An 18,558-nucleotide genomic window follows, 5' to 3' on the forward strand; every position below is an offset into this window, starting at 1 on the left:
ACACAAATTAATTTTTTATTGGAAGGCATTTTATTAATTCTAACGAACAATTTTTTTGGGTTTAAAGATGAATTTCTTTTATGCAAACAACACGTACGACGATGGGCACCAAGTTCGCACCTAGCTATGCAAATCTATTTATGGCCTACTGGGAGGAACAGATTATATTCCCCAGCACTTATGTTGCAAACTTGGTGTCCTATCACCGGTATATTGACGATATATTTTTTGTATGGAAAGATGGAGAAGAAAGTCTTAAGTTGTTTTTAGAATTTTTAAATAATAACAAATGGGGGATTGTTTTAACTCCCACATATAGCACTAATTATATATTTTTTTCAGATTTGGAAATTAAATCCATACTAGAAATCATTTTAAAGAGGTAGACGCAAACAGTTATATTGAGAAAAAAAGTTGTCATTATACCCCATGGCTGAAAAATGCTCCAAAGAGTGAATTTTTAAGGCTCAGAAGAAATTGCACGCAAGATACAGACTATTTACTACAACTGGAGATAATCAAACAGCAATTCTTACAAAGAGGTTATGATGAGAAATAAATATCTACAAGTTTGGTGAATACTAAAAAGATAAAAAGAAATTACCTTATATGTCACAAAGGGGATAAACCAAAGAGAAAAAAATGTAAATAAGAATAGCAGCACTATCCATTTTATATGCAATCATAGTGGAAATAATGAAAAAAAAAAAAAAAAAGATAAATCAAGAAATATTGGCCAATTTTACAAGAGGACCCCATTTTAAAACAGATACTACCCCCCGAACCCAAAATAGTATATAGAGGTTGCAAAAATGTTAAACAAATTTTAGTAAAAAACTGTTTTCAAACTAAGCATAAAGATCACTTTTCAAACGATAAAGTGATAAAGATCAAACGATAAAGTGTTTTATATTAAAGATCAACTGACCTGCTTTTCAAAAAATGTTATTTATATTTTAAAATGCCCTTGTGACCTCATTTATGTAGGAAGAACCACCAGATGTTTGCATATTAGAATATCGGAACATATAAGGAACATTAAAAAAGGTATATAGAAACACAGTGTTTCTGACTATTTCAAAACACACCATAACAGTGACCCCAATAACATCATCTTCTGCGCTATTAAATTGATACAGAAAGATTGGAGGGGAGGGGATTTTACCAAAAAAAAAATAGGAGAAGAAGAAATTAAATGTATCTATAACTTTAAGACACTCATTAACATAATTTAAGTTAAGGCTATTTGATTTATGCTATTATGAAGAAGTTTATGTATGTATGCATTTGGAAATCGTTGAAATGTCAATTAATTGTATACACGTTCCACCCAAGTTCCTTTTTAAGATTGTAATATTTATTTACAATCAAATGAAACAATATGCATTCCACCTATGCCGACCTCAATACACATGTGATTGGACCCAGTATACATGACTGGACATGAGGCGGAGAACCCGGAAGTAGAAGGTGAACCGCAGGACGCGTTCCATCTAAAAAGACAGCGAAAATCGATAGGGAAACAGTTATTTAACCCCTTAAGGACACATAACATGTCTGACATGTCATGATTCCCTTTTATTCCAGAAGATTGGTCCTTAAGGGGTTAAGGAACTTAAGGACATAACGACGTTATCCACGCCAACTGAGGAAGCCACATTTCGGCAAAACATGTGTTGGCACACATTTGGACACTAGTAGACTTTTTATTCCTTAATATTTTATCCAGTGTTTTATGCAATAAATTGATTTTGAAATTATTTTAGCTCTGCTGCCTATCCTTGGGAAGAAATATCTTCACATTTCCAGAGCACTAGCAAAGGGGTTTGGATCACCCAAAAGAGATCCTAAGGAGTTCCACACAGAGCCAGGTCCAGTATATGGCTCTATCTTTGTGAGCGTGTTTCAGTCATATTGATTTGTCAAACTATGCATTAAGATATCTGCACTATTGTGTACCTCTCTATCTTTACAGTGACACCGTAAGAAGAGAAGGAAGTATATCTTTATTTGCCATTACTTGCTCCACCTATATTTTTGTGTTATATAATATTTAAGGTGTAGGTGTAGGGGATACTTCACAGGTGTTAGAGCTAGCATCACTTCCTAGACGTACTACTTTGTGTTTCACAGTATTCCTTCATTTGTACCCGCATTCGCGTCTGAATGTTGTTTTCCTTAAACCGAATATATACACTGAACAAAATTATAAACGCAACACTTTTATGTTTGCCCCCGATTTTCATGAGCTGAACTCAAAGATCTAAGACTCTTTCTATGTATACAAAAGGTCTATTTCTCTCAAATATTATTCTCAAATCTGTCTAAATCTGTGTTAGTGAGCACTTCTCCTTTGCCGAGATAATCCATCCACCTCACATGTGTGGCATATCAAGATGCTGATAAGACAGCATGATTATTGCACTGGTGGCAACAATAAAAGGTCACTCTAAAATGTGCAGTTTTAAATCACAGCACAATGCCACAGATGGCATTTGTAATTTAATTTTTTCCAACACCAAGGCTCCCTTAGCACGGCTTACCTTTTCTCCACCCATCAGGTCATGGAGGAGGCATCACATTTCCTCTGGTGGCTTCTGCATCAATGCACCGGTACTCCTCACATACCAACCGGGTTCCGTTCTTACGACCCGGACGTAGAACAAATTGATCGGTTAGTCTATGTTCGTGGAATCCCTCTAATCCCCACGACGGCTCTCACTTACCATCCCTCGAGAGAGCTGGTCGATTGTGCGAGTCGTTGTAAAACAAACAAATAGTTTGCAGAATGAGGACCACCTGTAGTGGAGCTGCAATGCGGAGACCGAATATCTCCTTTTAAGATCTCTCGAGCTAAAAGAAAGCACTGTTCAGTGATTATAGCCCATTCCCCCAGTAATTGGACGACGAACAGTTCTGAGTCAACTCAACTTTTTATGCACAAACCCTCAGCTTGGAGTCTCTGTGCTCAGATCCCTTCGGCAGAACGGAATTGCAATTCAGGTAAAGTTTTGACCATCCGGCCCAGAGGCATTATCGAAAAATAGTTCGACAAGAAAAGGGGAAGCGGGCGGTCTTTTTTCGGGGGTTCCTGTGTGAACACCGATGAACGCTCCCCCCTGGCTTTTAGGGAGCGAATACTCCCCCTGGTCGGTAGTTCCCATCTCCCGAACGTCATTCTCCTAACTCGTCTGGGATAGGGACCAACAGCGGTACAAGTTTCTCCGGAGAGTGAGAGATCGCAAAGCCGTTCCAGACACACGTCGACCATGTACCGCTGCGTGTGTTCGGGAGAAAAAATGGCCACCATTCATTAGAGCACGTGTGTTCGGTTATACGAATGGTGGCCACACAGGGAAAGCACTTGAACTGATTGTTCCTTTGAAGTTAACGAGCTAGGGGTGGTCGGTGTTCGAAGAGTATAGAAGGGGGTACAGATAAGATCGGAAACTTGGGGATAGGTACAGGGCAGGTAAGAGTACTCCCCCTTAACCACAGGCAATAATACACAGCATGATCTTAACATATTGGCTTGGGGATGTCAGGGGTGCTCACGGACTACTTTTCTAATGCAGTTTGTCTGGATAACCCGTCAACGTTGCCGTTCTGTTTCCCGGGGCGGTAGTGGATGGTGAAATCCTATGTCTGCAGCGCTAAGCTCCAACGAAGCAGCCGTGCATTGTCTCCCGCCACCCGGTTTAGCCATACTAACGGGTTATGATCCGTGAGCAGGGTTGCCCATACAGATAGGGCTGCAGTTTTTTTTTTTTTTTTTTTTTTTTTAACGGTCAGGTATTCTTTTTCAATGGCAGTGTTGCTTACTTCTCTAGGCAAAAGTTTTCGGCTCAAGTATGCAACAGGATGTTCTCTGCCATCGGCTCCGACTAGGCTCAGTACTGCTCCTAATCCAACATAGAAGCGTCTGAGCCTCCGAGTAGGAGCTTTGGTCTGTGTTGCGAGCCTGCTGCTGTGTGGTCACTTGGTATGACTCCTCCTGTGTGATTTGGGGCACAAAGGCTTAAGTTAATTGTCCCAAGTCGTTCCCCATTAAGACGTCTGCAGTTAACTCCTGCATTAATCCGACCTCCACACTCCAATTCAAATGGACCCTGGCGGTCAGTAAGGGGTGAACTGCTCCCACTGCTACACGAACAGCTACTGAACCTCCTGTTCCTGCTGAGCCTGGAACCAGGTGTCTCTTTAATAAAGTCAAAGTGGCCCCAGTGTCTTGGAGTCCCTGGATGGTTTTTCTCTCTAGGAACACTGTCTGCCTGTGATGCTGGCGATTGTCGGCTGCGGCTTCAACTGCGTCGCTCTCATGAAGAATACCTCAGTGTTCTTCTGGGTGTTGGGTAGAACCCAGTGTGTTCAGTTTTGGTTCTGGGGGCATTGATGAGCCCGAACTGCTGGCATGTGTGGCACTGTATTCCACTGTGGGTTGGAAGAGGGGAGGTATGGAGTTTGTCATACCTCCACTTCGTTGTTGTACCGGTGGTCCCGGGGTAGGTAGAGCTGGTTATGAGAACAATCTGGGTGATGGTCTGTGTAACAGATCCCCTATACTCCAGCTGAGTATATCCACTGTAGTTCTCCCAAATCCCCACTGAAGCCGTGATTATAGCTCCCAATTCCCCAAACATCAGCCTAGACATGATGGAGGGTATAAATGTGTGTAATCATAGCCAAATGGCCTACTTGTATACAAAAATCTGGAGGCTGGAAAACCCGCCGAGAACACTTCCACATCACGCCCATAAAATGGTTACGAATTCCAGAGTCAGCATGACTAGGCATAAAATACAAAATATCAAAAACACAAAAAAAATAAAATACATATAAATCAAATAGGCACCCCCACAAATTATAGATAATTAAATAGCCGTGATCTGAGCGCCCACGTTTTCAGAGTTCAGATCCATGCAGTGTAGGGGAAACACCACTGTGTCCTATGCCCAAAACAGTTTCAGGGCGTTTGGTGCTTTTGCCGGTCAACTTCCGGGAGCTCCTGCGGCCGCAATATGGGGTGATCCGTCTGGCATCTTCCCTCCAAAAATTGATCTCCTGGCGGATTTCAAAGTGGTTCAAAACCGTGAACCAAGTTGTCCGGGAACCACACGGTCAACATAACATTCGTGGCTAAGTTCCACTGAGGTGACCGGAAACCCACAAAGTCCTCATGCTGAAATTAGTTCCATATCGGTCAAGTACCGCTGGGACTATTCATGAGTTTGGTTCACGCCAATGGCCGCCAGAGAGCCAGCTTTCGCATGCGTTACATTTACATGAAGTCGAAAGTGCCGAACGAGGGGCACTCAGGGCAAGCTACTAATGGCGGTTGGGAAGATTTAACTCCCGAACAGTCTTTGTATATGGCCCATAGTCGGTAGGCAGGAGGCCAGCTTCTAAACTCCTCCATGAATTTGTGGCAAACGTCCAGGGCAAGGAGTGTTTGTCAAAGTCTATGATGGCGGCATCTTGGTACTAGTCGGCCCGCCTTGCTGCATCTGTGAGGGTTAGTGGGTTATGGTTCCTTACCCATTCTTGAACTTCTGGAGCCAGTCTGTTGTGTGTAAAACTGCTCCAGTAGTATGAGCTGGATGGTTCAGGAAAACTGGTAGTAGCCTGGTGTGCTTGGCCAGGGGTGGTCAGTGTTTGAAGGGTTTAAAAGGGGGGACCACACGCGTTCCTTCGGTCCACGAACATGGATAAGGATACGTTTGGAAACGTTGGGATAGGTACGGGTAACCAAAGGGAATTAGTACAAGGTACGCCACAATCACGTGACCAAGTTTTACTCTGTTAGTGCAGCGAAAGCACCTCCAGTGTCTGCCAGGGTAATCGCCACTGGACATATGTCGATCCCTACACGCTAAATATTGCCATTTCTACAAAATGGCAGTATTTTGCCTTGCATGTTTAAACTGACAGAACCATTGCACCCAGGACCACTGCATGAAATGGCCTTGGTAACTTTGGTCGTCCTTTAATAATTTCACTACCGGACTCAAAAATAAAAATGTAATGTTTATGTATTTTCTAGAATTAAATTTACTCCATAAATTTTCACTAATACTTTAAGAATGACTAACAGCCTTTAGAGGAATGAGGTCACGGTAAGCACTACAGACATTGATAAAGACTGCTATAGTAGTTTTAAATACCTTTATTTTATAAATATATAATTTAAGTGTATTAACTGTGTATTATGCTCAAATGCAGACATTATTGTTACATTCTGTTGACATTTTTATTGATCTGTACTGCTAGTAATGCTTTGAAGAATCTTACAAGTACATTTAAGCAATGTATTTGATGATTTTTGTTTACCTATTTTTATTATATCCAGTGTAAGCTGCATTTCTGTTTTTGTATTACCATTTAAGACCATGTGTGACATAGTGCTACATACAGGACACTGTATACGGTCTAAAACGTTTCATTTCCTAAATATTTTTTGCAAAGGCTGAGCAAATAAGAGGAAAACAAATTGTGTGAATGTACATAATTTGAGTTTTTAGGTTTGCAAATAAATTGCTGTGTTATGGTTATTTGATATCTATGCATCCTTTGCTTCAAATGTTATGTTAATACTGTATTTTTCCATTCAAAAAAATTCAGTAATTAAGGGGTTGAGCCATCAATGACAAGTTTAAATCCAGCATGGTCCATATAGTGCTGCCACTCAACTGCTCTTCCCTCTCCCTCCAAAACTTTTGCATTGAAAACAGTCACTGAGGAGGAGACACTGGAACTGGTTTAATCCCTAAAGGTAAGATGGTGCCAAGGACCTTCAGACACTACAACTTCATTGAGATTTATTTGTTATGGTGCCTGGAGTGTTTCTATAAACCATAGCGAAATGGTTTGATCTTTGATGTTAAGAAAGCACCTGCCCTAAATAGGCTTATGTTGCTTTAGGGGTGAGAGTGTTTCTGTAAACGAAAAAAAATATATCACACAATATTTCACATTTTTCCTACTCCAGTTTAGGAAGGATATATAAGGCTTAGGCCAGTATAGAACACAATCAAATAAACAAATTTAAGAAAAATACAATTACCTTGTAACTGACTTGCACAATCTGTACGAAGATTGAAAGTGGCAGACAAAGTAGTATATCACTGACAAGAACCCAGCCGTGACCAAATTCACTGTGAATGGTAGCAGGTGGGACATATCTTATCCATGATGTGTCATCTACATACACTACAGAAAAAAGATGCTTTATTTAGATTTGTTTTATAATAAGCTTTTTTTCCTATAACATTGTGCCTTGGTGCATGGGTATGTGTGTCAGTGTGTGTAAATCTGTGTATCTGTATGTGTGTCAGTGTTTGTATCTGTGCCTGTATGTGTATCTGTGTGTGGCAGTGTGTGTATCTGTAGATCTGCATGTGTGTCAGTGTGTGCTTCTGTGTGTCTTTGTACACTACACACAATGACACCACTGCTTTCAAATGGTAACAGTACATAAAAAATACACAACTGCAAAATATAAGCCCACATTCACACACACTTACAAGCTTAGATTCAAACACACAAACACTGCTCGGTGCTAAATACCTACAATGATGGACAAATGGTCACTTTCCAGATGGCAAAGCATTGTGGAAGTTGTACGACGATGGGGATCTACCATTTGGCCACCATTAAGATAAGGGAAGCCAAAAAAAATCTTACACCAGGGCCCTTCTCTATGCAAGTTCTGCCACTGACAGTATATTTACATTTACAAACTCAAAAAATGAAAACAAATCTAAAAACATCCTACGTAAATGAAACTACATTAAAACAAGAGCTTTATATATGTATCTATTTTTTTCTTTGTCTAAGATTTAGAAAATACATGAATACATTTTATACCACATGAAGAAAAATTTGCATATTATACATTATACCAGTGCCTCCTGCATCTTCAGATCCCAGAATTGGAATATGTCCTAAATTTCCACAGTGATCATCAGTTTTTGCTATTTCTGAATCTGAAATACCATGTGTAATTGATGGCAAAAGTGTTTCAGGTTTACTCCCAGCAGCTTCACTGGAAACAACTTTCCCATCTGAATGGTGTTCCTGTAATTTTCTGAGGGGATGACCATAGACAATGTACCAGAGAAAAATGTGGGTTGTTTTCAAACGAGGCATTTTAGGTAGATATCCAAGAGTACGCCCAAGTCCCGGAACTGAAATATATAAAAAAACAAAAAAAAACATCAAATGGTTTGTTAGTACATGGCTTGATATAATGCCCTGGCATTTGGGAGGCAGGTAAGCATCAATATTAATTAAATGGAAACACTGTAGATATTGTAACTGTCTTAGTTCATAGAAGTGTTGTAGTCGCTAGAGTTCACTTACACTGCCTTGCATTCAGCTTTAAACCATTTTTAATGTTTTTTTTTTTTTTGCTAAATTAGAGTTCCCAGCAGTTCAGCCACTCCGTGCTGCTTGGACTAATAAATAAGCATTAGCCTGAGCTGCAGTGATTGGCAGAGTGTAAGCTGACTAATTTCAGTATGTCACAGAGCCTATGGGTGGTATGAATTGTGGCTAGTAGAAAGTGTTTTTGAGGTAGACCAGTAGTTCCCCAACCAGTCCACAAGGCACAACCTACCATTCCAGGAACTAGGGATTACCCAGTTGTGTCTAAGGTGTTTTTATAAATAAAAAAAAACAAAAAAAAAAAAAACACCACAACTTAGACAACCGGGTAATCCCTTAATCCTGGACTGGTAGGGTTGCCTTGAGGACTGGTTTGGGAACCATTGAAGTTGACGGTAAAGTGAAGCAAGAGTCAATAAGCACAAAAAGTTCAAATTAAAGTCACCTAGGCAGTAAACACTCACTATAGGAATCCTTCTAAACCCTAAAAGTTATTGTACAGGAGACATGTTGCGCCAAACCTAAAATACATTTTAGTGCCATTTCTAGATTTGACACCACCTGTCTCCCATAGAATAACTGAAGGAAGTGTGTTAACTCTGAATAAGCCATACCTCCAATAGGAGGTATATTTTAAGTCTATGTATCGCAAAGACCACCAACGGTCACTGCTCTGCTTGCAGTATGATAGGTGCATGAAAAGGTGACTTTTACTAAACTAAACCTGTCCCTTGTGGCCGCTGCCATCTTTATCCAGTCAGTCCTCTTCGGTTCTTGATGCTTCATCTACCAGGAACCCACATCACTGATGTCTATGGAGGATCCCATTGGAACCTCCACAGACAAAACTTATTTTCCTCTCAGTTGTGACAAACTATTAAAAAACAAGTTTTTTTGGTGCCTGGAGTTTGTCAAGTTGGTTAATGATATGCTCCCAACTAAGGGTCACATCACTGCGGTGTGCAGAAAGAAAATGCTGGGAGACTTAACAGTGTTCTTTATCATCATCACAATAATACCATAACAGTCAATAGTGAAAAATCAGCTGGGTGAGTTTAGTGGGAGGTCCCTGGTGTCTAATGGAAAAGTGGGCTGCTTTGGTGAAAAAAAAAATTGTGCACACTTCAAATTGTAGTAAGTGTGTTCATTAAAAGATATTAGTTTACTTGATTGAGACAAACTACCTAAAGAAGCCATTAACAGCAAGGCCCTAGCAACATTTTAGTTTGAGTGATTTTTATACTGTGTGTCAGCCAATTATTATAAAAGTATACCATTAGTGTTATACTAGTGTGTATATACTGTTGTGTATAGTGTTATACTGGTGTGTGTATACATATATATATATATATATATATATATATATATATATATATACACACACACACACACACAGTATGTGTGTATATATACACACATACACACACTTTACAAAAATGAATTATTTTGGAAACGGCTTTACAGATTTGGAACCAAACCAAAGATGCCTCATATGTAGACAGTACCTGTGACAGGATGATAATTTATTAATGGAGCCACACCCATTTGATCTGTCTTTTTTACATTTTTCTCACAGTTATTCTTATAGGGCAATGCTTTGTGATTTTTCTCTTTTGCTCTGCCTTTACTTTGATCTTCTGTCTCTTGCTTGTTGGAGTTTAATGATCCCTGAGGGGAACGTGACCTAAAAAATAAATAAAAAAAACCAAAAAAAAAAACCATACAAATTATATTAAACAGCACTGCACACTATATAACAGAACATGATAAGCATGTCCGTCTATAGAAGAGGGCAAAAGAAGCTTCAAGGGCACAAGCACTCATTTGGGGCCTTTTAATGACTAATCTAATTTAGCCATTTGTTTCCATCAATAAACAAAGACTTCAAACACCATAACTACTACAGTCCACAGGAGTGGTTATAATGCCAGACTGCCCTGGCTGTTACTCCAGGAGAACAGTTTGATCCTTATCTCTTGCCTCCTTTCTTGTTCTGTCATTACCTATCTTTGCCCATAGTAATTTGTAACATCCCTACGACTCTGAACACTCCAGATCCTCATTCTGCCTCTTTTGGTAAGAAGGGACCAACTCCTCAATCCATAATGTATGTAAAACATCAAAAAAAGTCTCTGATATGTACTCTATTACTAAGAGATAATAGGCGCTCACTATAGTATTGAACAAAAGATACAAAACAGGCAGCAGTAAACAATACAAGGATTCCCGGACCTTAAAGGTGAATAAAATACATGAAAAAACTGAGTAAACCGTGCCCAAGGTATATGTACAGAATATTATACGTACATAGGACTTCAAAGGATAATACACAATGGACCTCCCAAAACAAAAAAAACATGATGAAAGTTCAGTGTCTGCATGCAGAGGGTGGAGACACTGAATGTTTGGATGCATTTTAGGCAGCCATGACCCAGGAAGGATCTCTAACAGAAATCTGAGGAGTGGCCTGTGAAGTTATCCCTAGGCTGTAATGTAAACACGGCATTTTCTCCGAAAATACTGTTTACAGCAAAAAGCCTGACGGTAACGATTCTACTCACCAGAACAAATTCAATAAGCTGTAGTTGTTCTGGTGACTAGTGCTTTGTGCTTCATCAATGACTGTGCCTTGGCACTCATCAGGTTACCATGATACCTGCTCCTTACCTGCTTATCTCTGCTGTAGTTTTCCCATAGAAGTTTGTCTTAGTAGTAGTTCATCTTTGGGAGCCATATTCATGATGTACTTAAAGGACCACTATAGTGCCAGGAAAACATACTAGTTTTCCTGGCACTATAGTGCCCTGAGGGTGCCCACCCCCTCAGGGACCCCCTCCCGCCGGGCTCTGGAGAGAGGAAGGGGTTAAACACTTGCCTTTCTCCAGCGCCGGGCGGGGAGCTTTCCTCCTCCTCTCCTCCTTCCTCGCGACGTCATCGGCTGAATGCGCATGCGCGGCAGGAGCCGAGCGGCGCGCGCATTCAGCCGGTCGCATAGGAAAGCATTTACAATGCTTTCCTATGCACGCTGGCGTCTTCTCACTGTGATTTTCACAGTGAGAAGCACGCAAGCGCCTCTAGCAGCTGTCAATGAGACAGCCACTAGAGGTTTTGGAGGCTGGATTAACCCTCAGTATAAACATAGCAGTTTCTCTGAAACTTAGCAGTTTCTCTGAAACTTAGCAGTTTCTCTGAAACTGCTATGTTTATATAAAAAAAAAAAAAAAAAAAAAAAAAGGTTAATCCTAGAGTCCTAGAGAGACTTGGCACCCAGACCACCTCATTAAGCTGAAGTGGTCTGGGTGCCTAGAGTGGTCCTTTAATTATGCTTTGTGCTTCATCCATGACTGTGCCTTGGCACTCATCAGGCTCCTGCCTCCTTCCTGACCGATTCTGGGTTCCGTATTTCAGATGGAATTCTCCACTCATAGGGAGTAGTTGCCAAGTCTTCTCTTGGCCAAGTTGTTATCCCAGCTGGGTGCCTGATGATTGGTAGAGCGCATGTGATGATGGCATGGATATTGTCCTTGCCATTGCACTGGGATTTCAAGTCCCATTTCTAGTCATTCATGCAGCAATGTTAGTTTATTAATGCAGTATGTGTGGGTCATGTCAGGACCTGGCACTCACGCACCGAATATATAGGCTACCTGATCTTCAATGTCTCCTACTGTGATGGTGACTGATTCTTGTTCTGGGAGCATGCAGATATATGTTTGGCTACTAAATGTGTATTGGTGTATATAGCTAGAATGCAGGGTTGTTATGGTGCATAGTTAAACAAGTGGTATGTGCGCACGCAGGCAACAAAACGTTTTGAGACACCTCATGCAGAACACACATACAACTGCCACTATAATAGAAATCAGAGAATCCTAAATGTGAAATAGACATGGAGGAATATTCACACATGTGCAGCTTACCGGTTTGAGGATGTAGTATTAGACATACGAAAACGGATTTGTTCAATAGAACTTCTCACTAATGGATCGTTTGGATTTATTGATGGATGGACAACAAACTCCACCTACAATCATAAAAGATAATTACACTTAGTACATAGGTTTATGAAAATACCAAAATATTTTTTATTCTCACCAATGTATTTTCAGTGAAATGGTTCGGACAGGAATTTCAAGAAGATGAAAAGCAGGGAATACCTGCCCTGGACTATGGAGCAAATTGATTACTTATCCCAGGCATGTTTGGTGGGGACGTGATTACAGTGTATTTCAGCCAATTCTGAAAAAAAAATTAATTTTTTAGCTTTGTTTTTTTGCAAAATGTGTTTTATTTGAATTTCTTATCTGTTGCTCTTTTTTTTGTCAATCTTTATTTTTGGGTGTGCATTTAGGTACAAATGAACTTACATTGCCACAACAGCGTTTGCAAACTCCAGTTAAACAGACATAGTAGAACAGCATGGCATTCTTAAGAGGTGCACAATTGCATGTAAAAGTAAGGATAAGTAATGGACATTCAAAACAAGAAAACCTATACTGCTAGCTTCATATCAAGAGTGATAATCTGCAGAGTGTAGGGCTGAATACAGATTTACTTAAAGCCTGTCCCCACAGAGGTTGAGCAGAGCCAAGCTGACCAAGTTCATTACAGGTAGTCAAGCTTAGGTAATAATATGTCGTTATTTTAACAGGCTAGATAGGCAAGTCTAGGTAGAGGTTTAAGTAGAATGTGCTAACAATAAAACTTTCCTGATATAGGAGAGCCATCTGGGTAGAGTGAGTTACCACTGGCAATCAAAGTCAACACAAAATAAAATATATATTTTGACCATAACTGGAAAGCAGAGAATAATATTTTTGCTGTGTGTTGATTTTTTATTGGAGTTAAGCAGCTAAGAGGCACCCAACACCTCTAGCAGGCCACAGTATGAAGGCAGTCTCTTTACCAAACACAATTTCTCCTCGGTTCATTACAGTTGGTTGAACGGGTAGCAGATTGCCAAGCAGGTAGGTAGGGTATACTTCTCTGCTTAGCCGCCCCGCAACTCCCCAAGCCTACACCTAATCAGGAGCCGTTTCCCTCAGTCCAGGGATCCTATTGCACCAAATGGCAGTATCATGGTACCCCAGGATCTCTGGTGCACGGGTGCCCCTCAGGGTAGGTAGGCAGAGAGTCGGGAGTTGCTCCGTTTGGGCCCCCAGCCCAGAAGAGGAGTCTTGTGTGTGAGTAGCGGATCAGCAGCAGCTTTGTAAATTCGGGGTCTGCTGTCAATTCGTAGCCAGAATGCCTGGCATATCTTATCAAAGTTAGATTGAAAGCGAGCTTTCCATGTCTGGCTTTCCTTTGTCCCCTGACTGTGGGGATGTTGCATTGCGACGGCCATTTTAGACCAGGCACGCAGTTCACCAGGGCTGCTGGAGTGGAGGCAAAAAGTGTAGAGTAAGAAGCTTTACGAGTGTGGACAGGGATATCCCCCGCAGGTCCAAATGGGGGGCGGGTAACGGGGTCGAATGTTAATGGATCTGTTGAACTTCTAGGTTGGCATGATCTTGAGCAGGTCAGATAGGAGACTTATGCCAGGGTTGACTTCAGGTACTTTATTAGTGATTTTAGACATATTATGAGACTTGAGGGAAAACAGAATTTAGGCTATATGCCACAAAACAGGATACTTACCACAGAACAGGTTACTTGCAAATAATAAAGAAAGTCTGTAATTTCTAGGTAGGGTTGAAACAAAGGCAGGTTGGTATCAAAGGCAGGCTGGTAACAGAGGCAGGCTGGTTAGAAGTATGCGTAAGGGTGGAGCAGAATTTTGTTAGGAGCAGGTTGGTATGGAGCAGGTTCACAGGAGCCAGGATATGAAGTGGTTCTAGTAATTCACCAACTTCAATGTAAAGGCCTTGAGGTTAGTTGGGTGCCTTTTGTAGCTGAAGTAATCAAAGATAAGCAGGTGAGTATTCAGAACTAGAGGCGAGTGAGGCCACTAGTGGTATAAATTAATCAGAGCAGGAACTTGTTTTAAAGGAACAGTATTTAAAAAGGAAGATAAAACATAGTTGTCAGGATACGATCCTGAAAAAGAGTCACATTTTTGCCTTGGCACAGTTTACGACTGGAATTGCCAATGTGAAGAGACCAAGGAGTCAAATGTATTCCTTTGTAGAGCAGATCACTCTGTGTCTGTAAGGAAAATATGGTGTTTCTGATTTTCTTTCTCTCGTCTCTTGAAAGAAATTTTTTAATTTGCAATGAATCCAAGATGACCGCCAGAAACTGGATTGAATGAGTGGCTGTGAGCTCTGACTTTTCTCGGTTGATAATCCAAACATGGTCCTGAAGGGAGACTGAAGCTGTTCTGATGTCTGTTGGGAGTTGGTCTTCCGAAGATGCTTCCTTATATCTGCCGTGAGGACTACGAGAATTTTCCTAAAAACTCTTGGAGTCAAAGAAAGACCAAACGGCAGAACCCTGAACTGGAAATTTGGCAGATAGTCTTGATCTTTTAAGGAAAATCTTAAATATCTTCTTTTGTCTTGTGCAATAGGTATATGCAGATAACCATATTTTAAGCTGAGGGAACCAAAAGCCGTGTTAAATCTTGCGAGTCGCTGAAATCATAGTCTCCATGCAAAACCTTTCTCAACCTCTATTTTTTTTCTTTGCGGTGCATAAGATTACAAACAGGCTTGTCATGCCACAACAGTGATTGGCAAGCTATTCAAACTTCATAGGTTTATATGCTGTAAGGCATTTAAAGAAACAATTTTCATAGTTACAGGACAGGCAAAAGAGCAGATAGAGAAACAAACATAATACAGGTAGTTTAACATTTCCACTCTGTGCTACCTTGTCAGTATAGGTGAATTGTTAGACTGTGGTGCTTTAGCCAACAATTAGTCAGGAGATACAGCATTAGATGGTGTTAACGGGCTAGAAGAGCACAGTTACTTCAGAGAGGTAGGGTACATAGAATAAAGGGTCAGCACTAGATATGGTGAGCATTATTTATGTTTATAAGTATTAAAAGGCTATTAAGAGCCCTAATTAACAGGGTAGAATCATACATCATAGGATTGGCTGGTTACGCAAAGGGCATAACATGGTACAAACATGAGGGAAACCAAGCTTACACAAATAACCAGCAGGGGAATTAACCACTGGCAATGAAAAGGGCACAGTGCAGTTCACACTGTTGAATAAAATAGAGTAGCAAGATAGAGTAGTAAGAGCCAGGAATCATAAAGCAGAATATTTAGCTAGCACCCAGGTACATCCAGGTATCCATATCATACGATCCCCACAAGCGGCAGAGGTAGTGAGCGTCTAGGTGATTCTGAGTGGGCCTCTGTAAAGCAGCTCCAGAGCAGGATCTTCAAGATCCAGGCCTGTGTGCTTTATCAATCCACATACCCAGTCAGTCCCAAGGATAGAGTCTTTACCCCTGCTGGGGGGGAGCTGTGGGTCTGGTTGGTGGGTGCCGCTTGCGCCGGAAGATCTTCCACCATCGTGTCTCACGCAGTTAGGCTGTGCCCAGTGGGGCTCCAGACCCAGGTCGGTTGACAGCTGGGGTAGCAGGTGCATGCTGGCTAGAATCACTTTGCAGGAGCCTCCTCCATCTTAGCGACATGTCTCCTCCACTGGTCCTCCGCCACTGCGGCTTGGTAGTCTGCATGCGTGCCTGTAGTCTCTCCCAGAAGCGAATAAATAGGTTATCTAGTCATGACAGGGTTGATGCTGTGGAGTCATGGAGAGGCCCCAGGGATGGGTTCATGCCTTGTGCAGCAAGCGGATGGACATCCGCCTTCTTGCAGGCAAAGTGCAGTCTGAGCACTGCTCGGTGCAAGTAAGTCAGAGATTGTCCAGTGGAAACCGGGATAACCTCCACCGTTCCAAGGGGGGGGGGACGGGACAGGAGAGCAAAAGGAGTCGCCAGAAAGATCAGGAGTAAGGAGGTCGGCTGCCTCCCCTCAACTCCGTCTGTAGTAGGTCGCAGCAGTGTGTCTTGGCTCCCCAACAGATTTTAAGCTTGAGGAAAGCTTCTATATGTTTGTCTGGGGGACACCAGTCGTGGTAGAGCCCTGCAGCGTCGAAGATTGCACATTGGCCGGGGTTATTGCTCTAAAATCGCACCAACATGTAGGCGCCGAAACAACACACGTCTGTTCTGCTTGAAAACTAGGCACCGCCCCCATGTCTTAAAAATAAATATATTTATTTATTTAGGTTGTGCACAATGTTACAAAGATGCCCACAATGCCACAACAGCATAGACAAGCACATCTGTCAAACAGAGTATAGTATAGACATGGCATATTAGATATCATTTTTAGAAATAAAAAGGTATAACAGTATACATGTCTAGTGTGTGGACTAGTGCTAACTAGGGTAGAGGAGTAGACATGATAGGCATGAACATATTTAGAAAGTACCACCCTTGGTAGCTCCCTGGGTATAGGTAGAACATCTCAGACAAATTATAGCATGACAATGGCCACTGGATCTAGCGGATATGGGATATGTAAAGAGAAAGAGTAACAGCTATTTACATCAAGCAGGAAACAAAAGGCGCATTACAATCCATAACAGATTATATTGGATATTAATGCAAAAAGTTTTTACATTTTGGTTGTTAACTCATTGCAATAAAGTTCAATCGTCAAAGAAAATAAGTGGAGTAATTACATAGTAAAAAGATAAACTACCTTTTTGCTGATTCCATCCTGAACTACATTAGTACGATACAGGCGAACAAGTCCTTCTTGAGAAAGTCTCTGAACAAGTCTCATAATTGATTTTTTGCAGCACTTTGTTGATACACCTTCTTGTTTTTCTTGCTCCATAATCATCTTCTGAAGCCTGTGCAATTAAATAGTTATATGCAATATTAACAACTATGAAAGGCACTATATTACATTGTACATTATCTTCAAAATCACACTCTTTATGCTTATGTGTGTAAATAAGTTATTTTGACTTTCCAAAGAACAGAACATAAAACGTACCAAATGATACAGTAAAAAGTCACTCCAAGTACAATAAATACAGTTTTGCTTACAACTGCAAAAAATTACAAAAATCAAAAGTGGCTGTAAGCCTTCCTTTAAAGTCCAAAAACTGCCTGCTGTGTGTACGCATCTCACATGCACAACACTTGAACAGATCTCTCATCCCTCTGTGTCTCTGTTGGTGGCCTGCCATGGACATTACCCAGTTTACAAAACTGAAGCAAGCTACATATATATACACATACATACCGTATTTATCGGCGTATAACATGCACCGGTGTATAACACGCACCTCATTTTCAGAAGGAAATTCCAGGAAATTTCCCCCCCCCCTCCCTATAGTATTCTCCCCCCCCTTTCCATAGTATTCTCCCCCCCCTCCATAGTATTCTCCACCCCCTCCCATAGTATTCCCCCCCATAGTATTCTTCCCCCCTCCCATAGTATTCTCCACCCCTTCTCATAGTGTTCCCCCCCTTTCCATAGTATTCTTCCCCCCCCTCCCATAGTATTCTCCACCCCCTCAGTATTCTCCACTCCCTCCCAGTGTCCCCCCCTTTCCATAGTATTCTTCCCCCCTCCCATAGTATTCTCCACCCCTCCCATAGTGTTCCCCCCTTTCCATAGTATTCTTCCCCCCCCTCCCATAGTATTCTCCACCCCATCCCATAGTGTCGCCCCCCCTTTCCATAGTATTCTTACCCCCCCCCCCCCTCCAATAGTATTCTCCACCCCCTCCCATAGTGTCCCCTAGTGCACTTTCCCTCTTGTCCCATAATTACTTACCTGTCTTGAAGCGTGGGCCGGCTTCACAGCGCGCACCGCGGTACTGGAACTTCAATTTCAGGTTCCGGTTTCCGGCGGGACTGAAAGGAAGTGTGCACACAATAGTGTGCACACTTCCTTTCAGTCCCGCCGGAAACCGGAACCTGAAATTGAAGTTCCAGTACCGCGGTGCACGCTGAACACCGGCCCACGCTTCTAGACAGGTAAGTAAATATGGTATATCGGCGTATAACACGCACACATAATTTTCCCCCTATTTTCAGGGAGAAAAAGGTGCGTGTTAAACGCCGATAAATACGGTATATATATATATATACACATACACACATACATAATATATATATATATATATATATATTTGTAGTCAAGTTATGATTGATAGTCGGTTGTGGTGTGCCTAAACAGATGACCGGGTAGGCCT

The 18,558-nt window shown here is 41.4% G+C and overlaps 1 protein-coding gene across 1 annotated transcript in view; it reads right to left on the minus strand.

Moving 5' to 3' along the window:
• Nucleotides 1-18,558, minus strand: part of GTF3C1 (general transcription factor IIIC subunit 1) — a 135,111-nt gene that overhangs the window by 21,350 nt on the left and 95,203 nt on the right. Inside the window, exons 12-16 of the mRNA XM_063430237.1 lie at nucleotides 17,049-17,202; nucleotides 12,303-12,406; nucleotides 9,888-10,066; nucleotides 7,899-8,183; nucleotides 7,061-7,206 (exon numbers count right to left, since the gene is read on the minus strand). Coding sequence (XP_063286307.1) covers nucleotides 7,061-7,206; nucleotides 7,899-8,183; nucleotides 9,888-10,066; nucleotides 12,303-12,406; nucleotides 17,049-17,202 — 868 coding nt within the window. The remainder of the gene's footprint in view (nucleotides 1-7,060; nucleotides 7,207-7,898; nucleotides 8,184-9,887; nucleotides 10,067-12,302; nucleotides 12,407-17,048; nucleotides 17,203-18,558) is intronic.

Source organism: Pelobates fuscus, chromosome 8, assembly GCF_036172605.1.
Source record: "Pelobates fuscus isolate aPelFus1 chromosome 8, aPelFus1.pri, whole genome shotgun sequence".
Classification (NCBI taxonomy): Eukaryota; Metazoa; Chordata; class Amphibia; order Anura; family Pelobatidae; genus Pelobates; species Pelobates fuscus.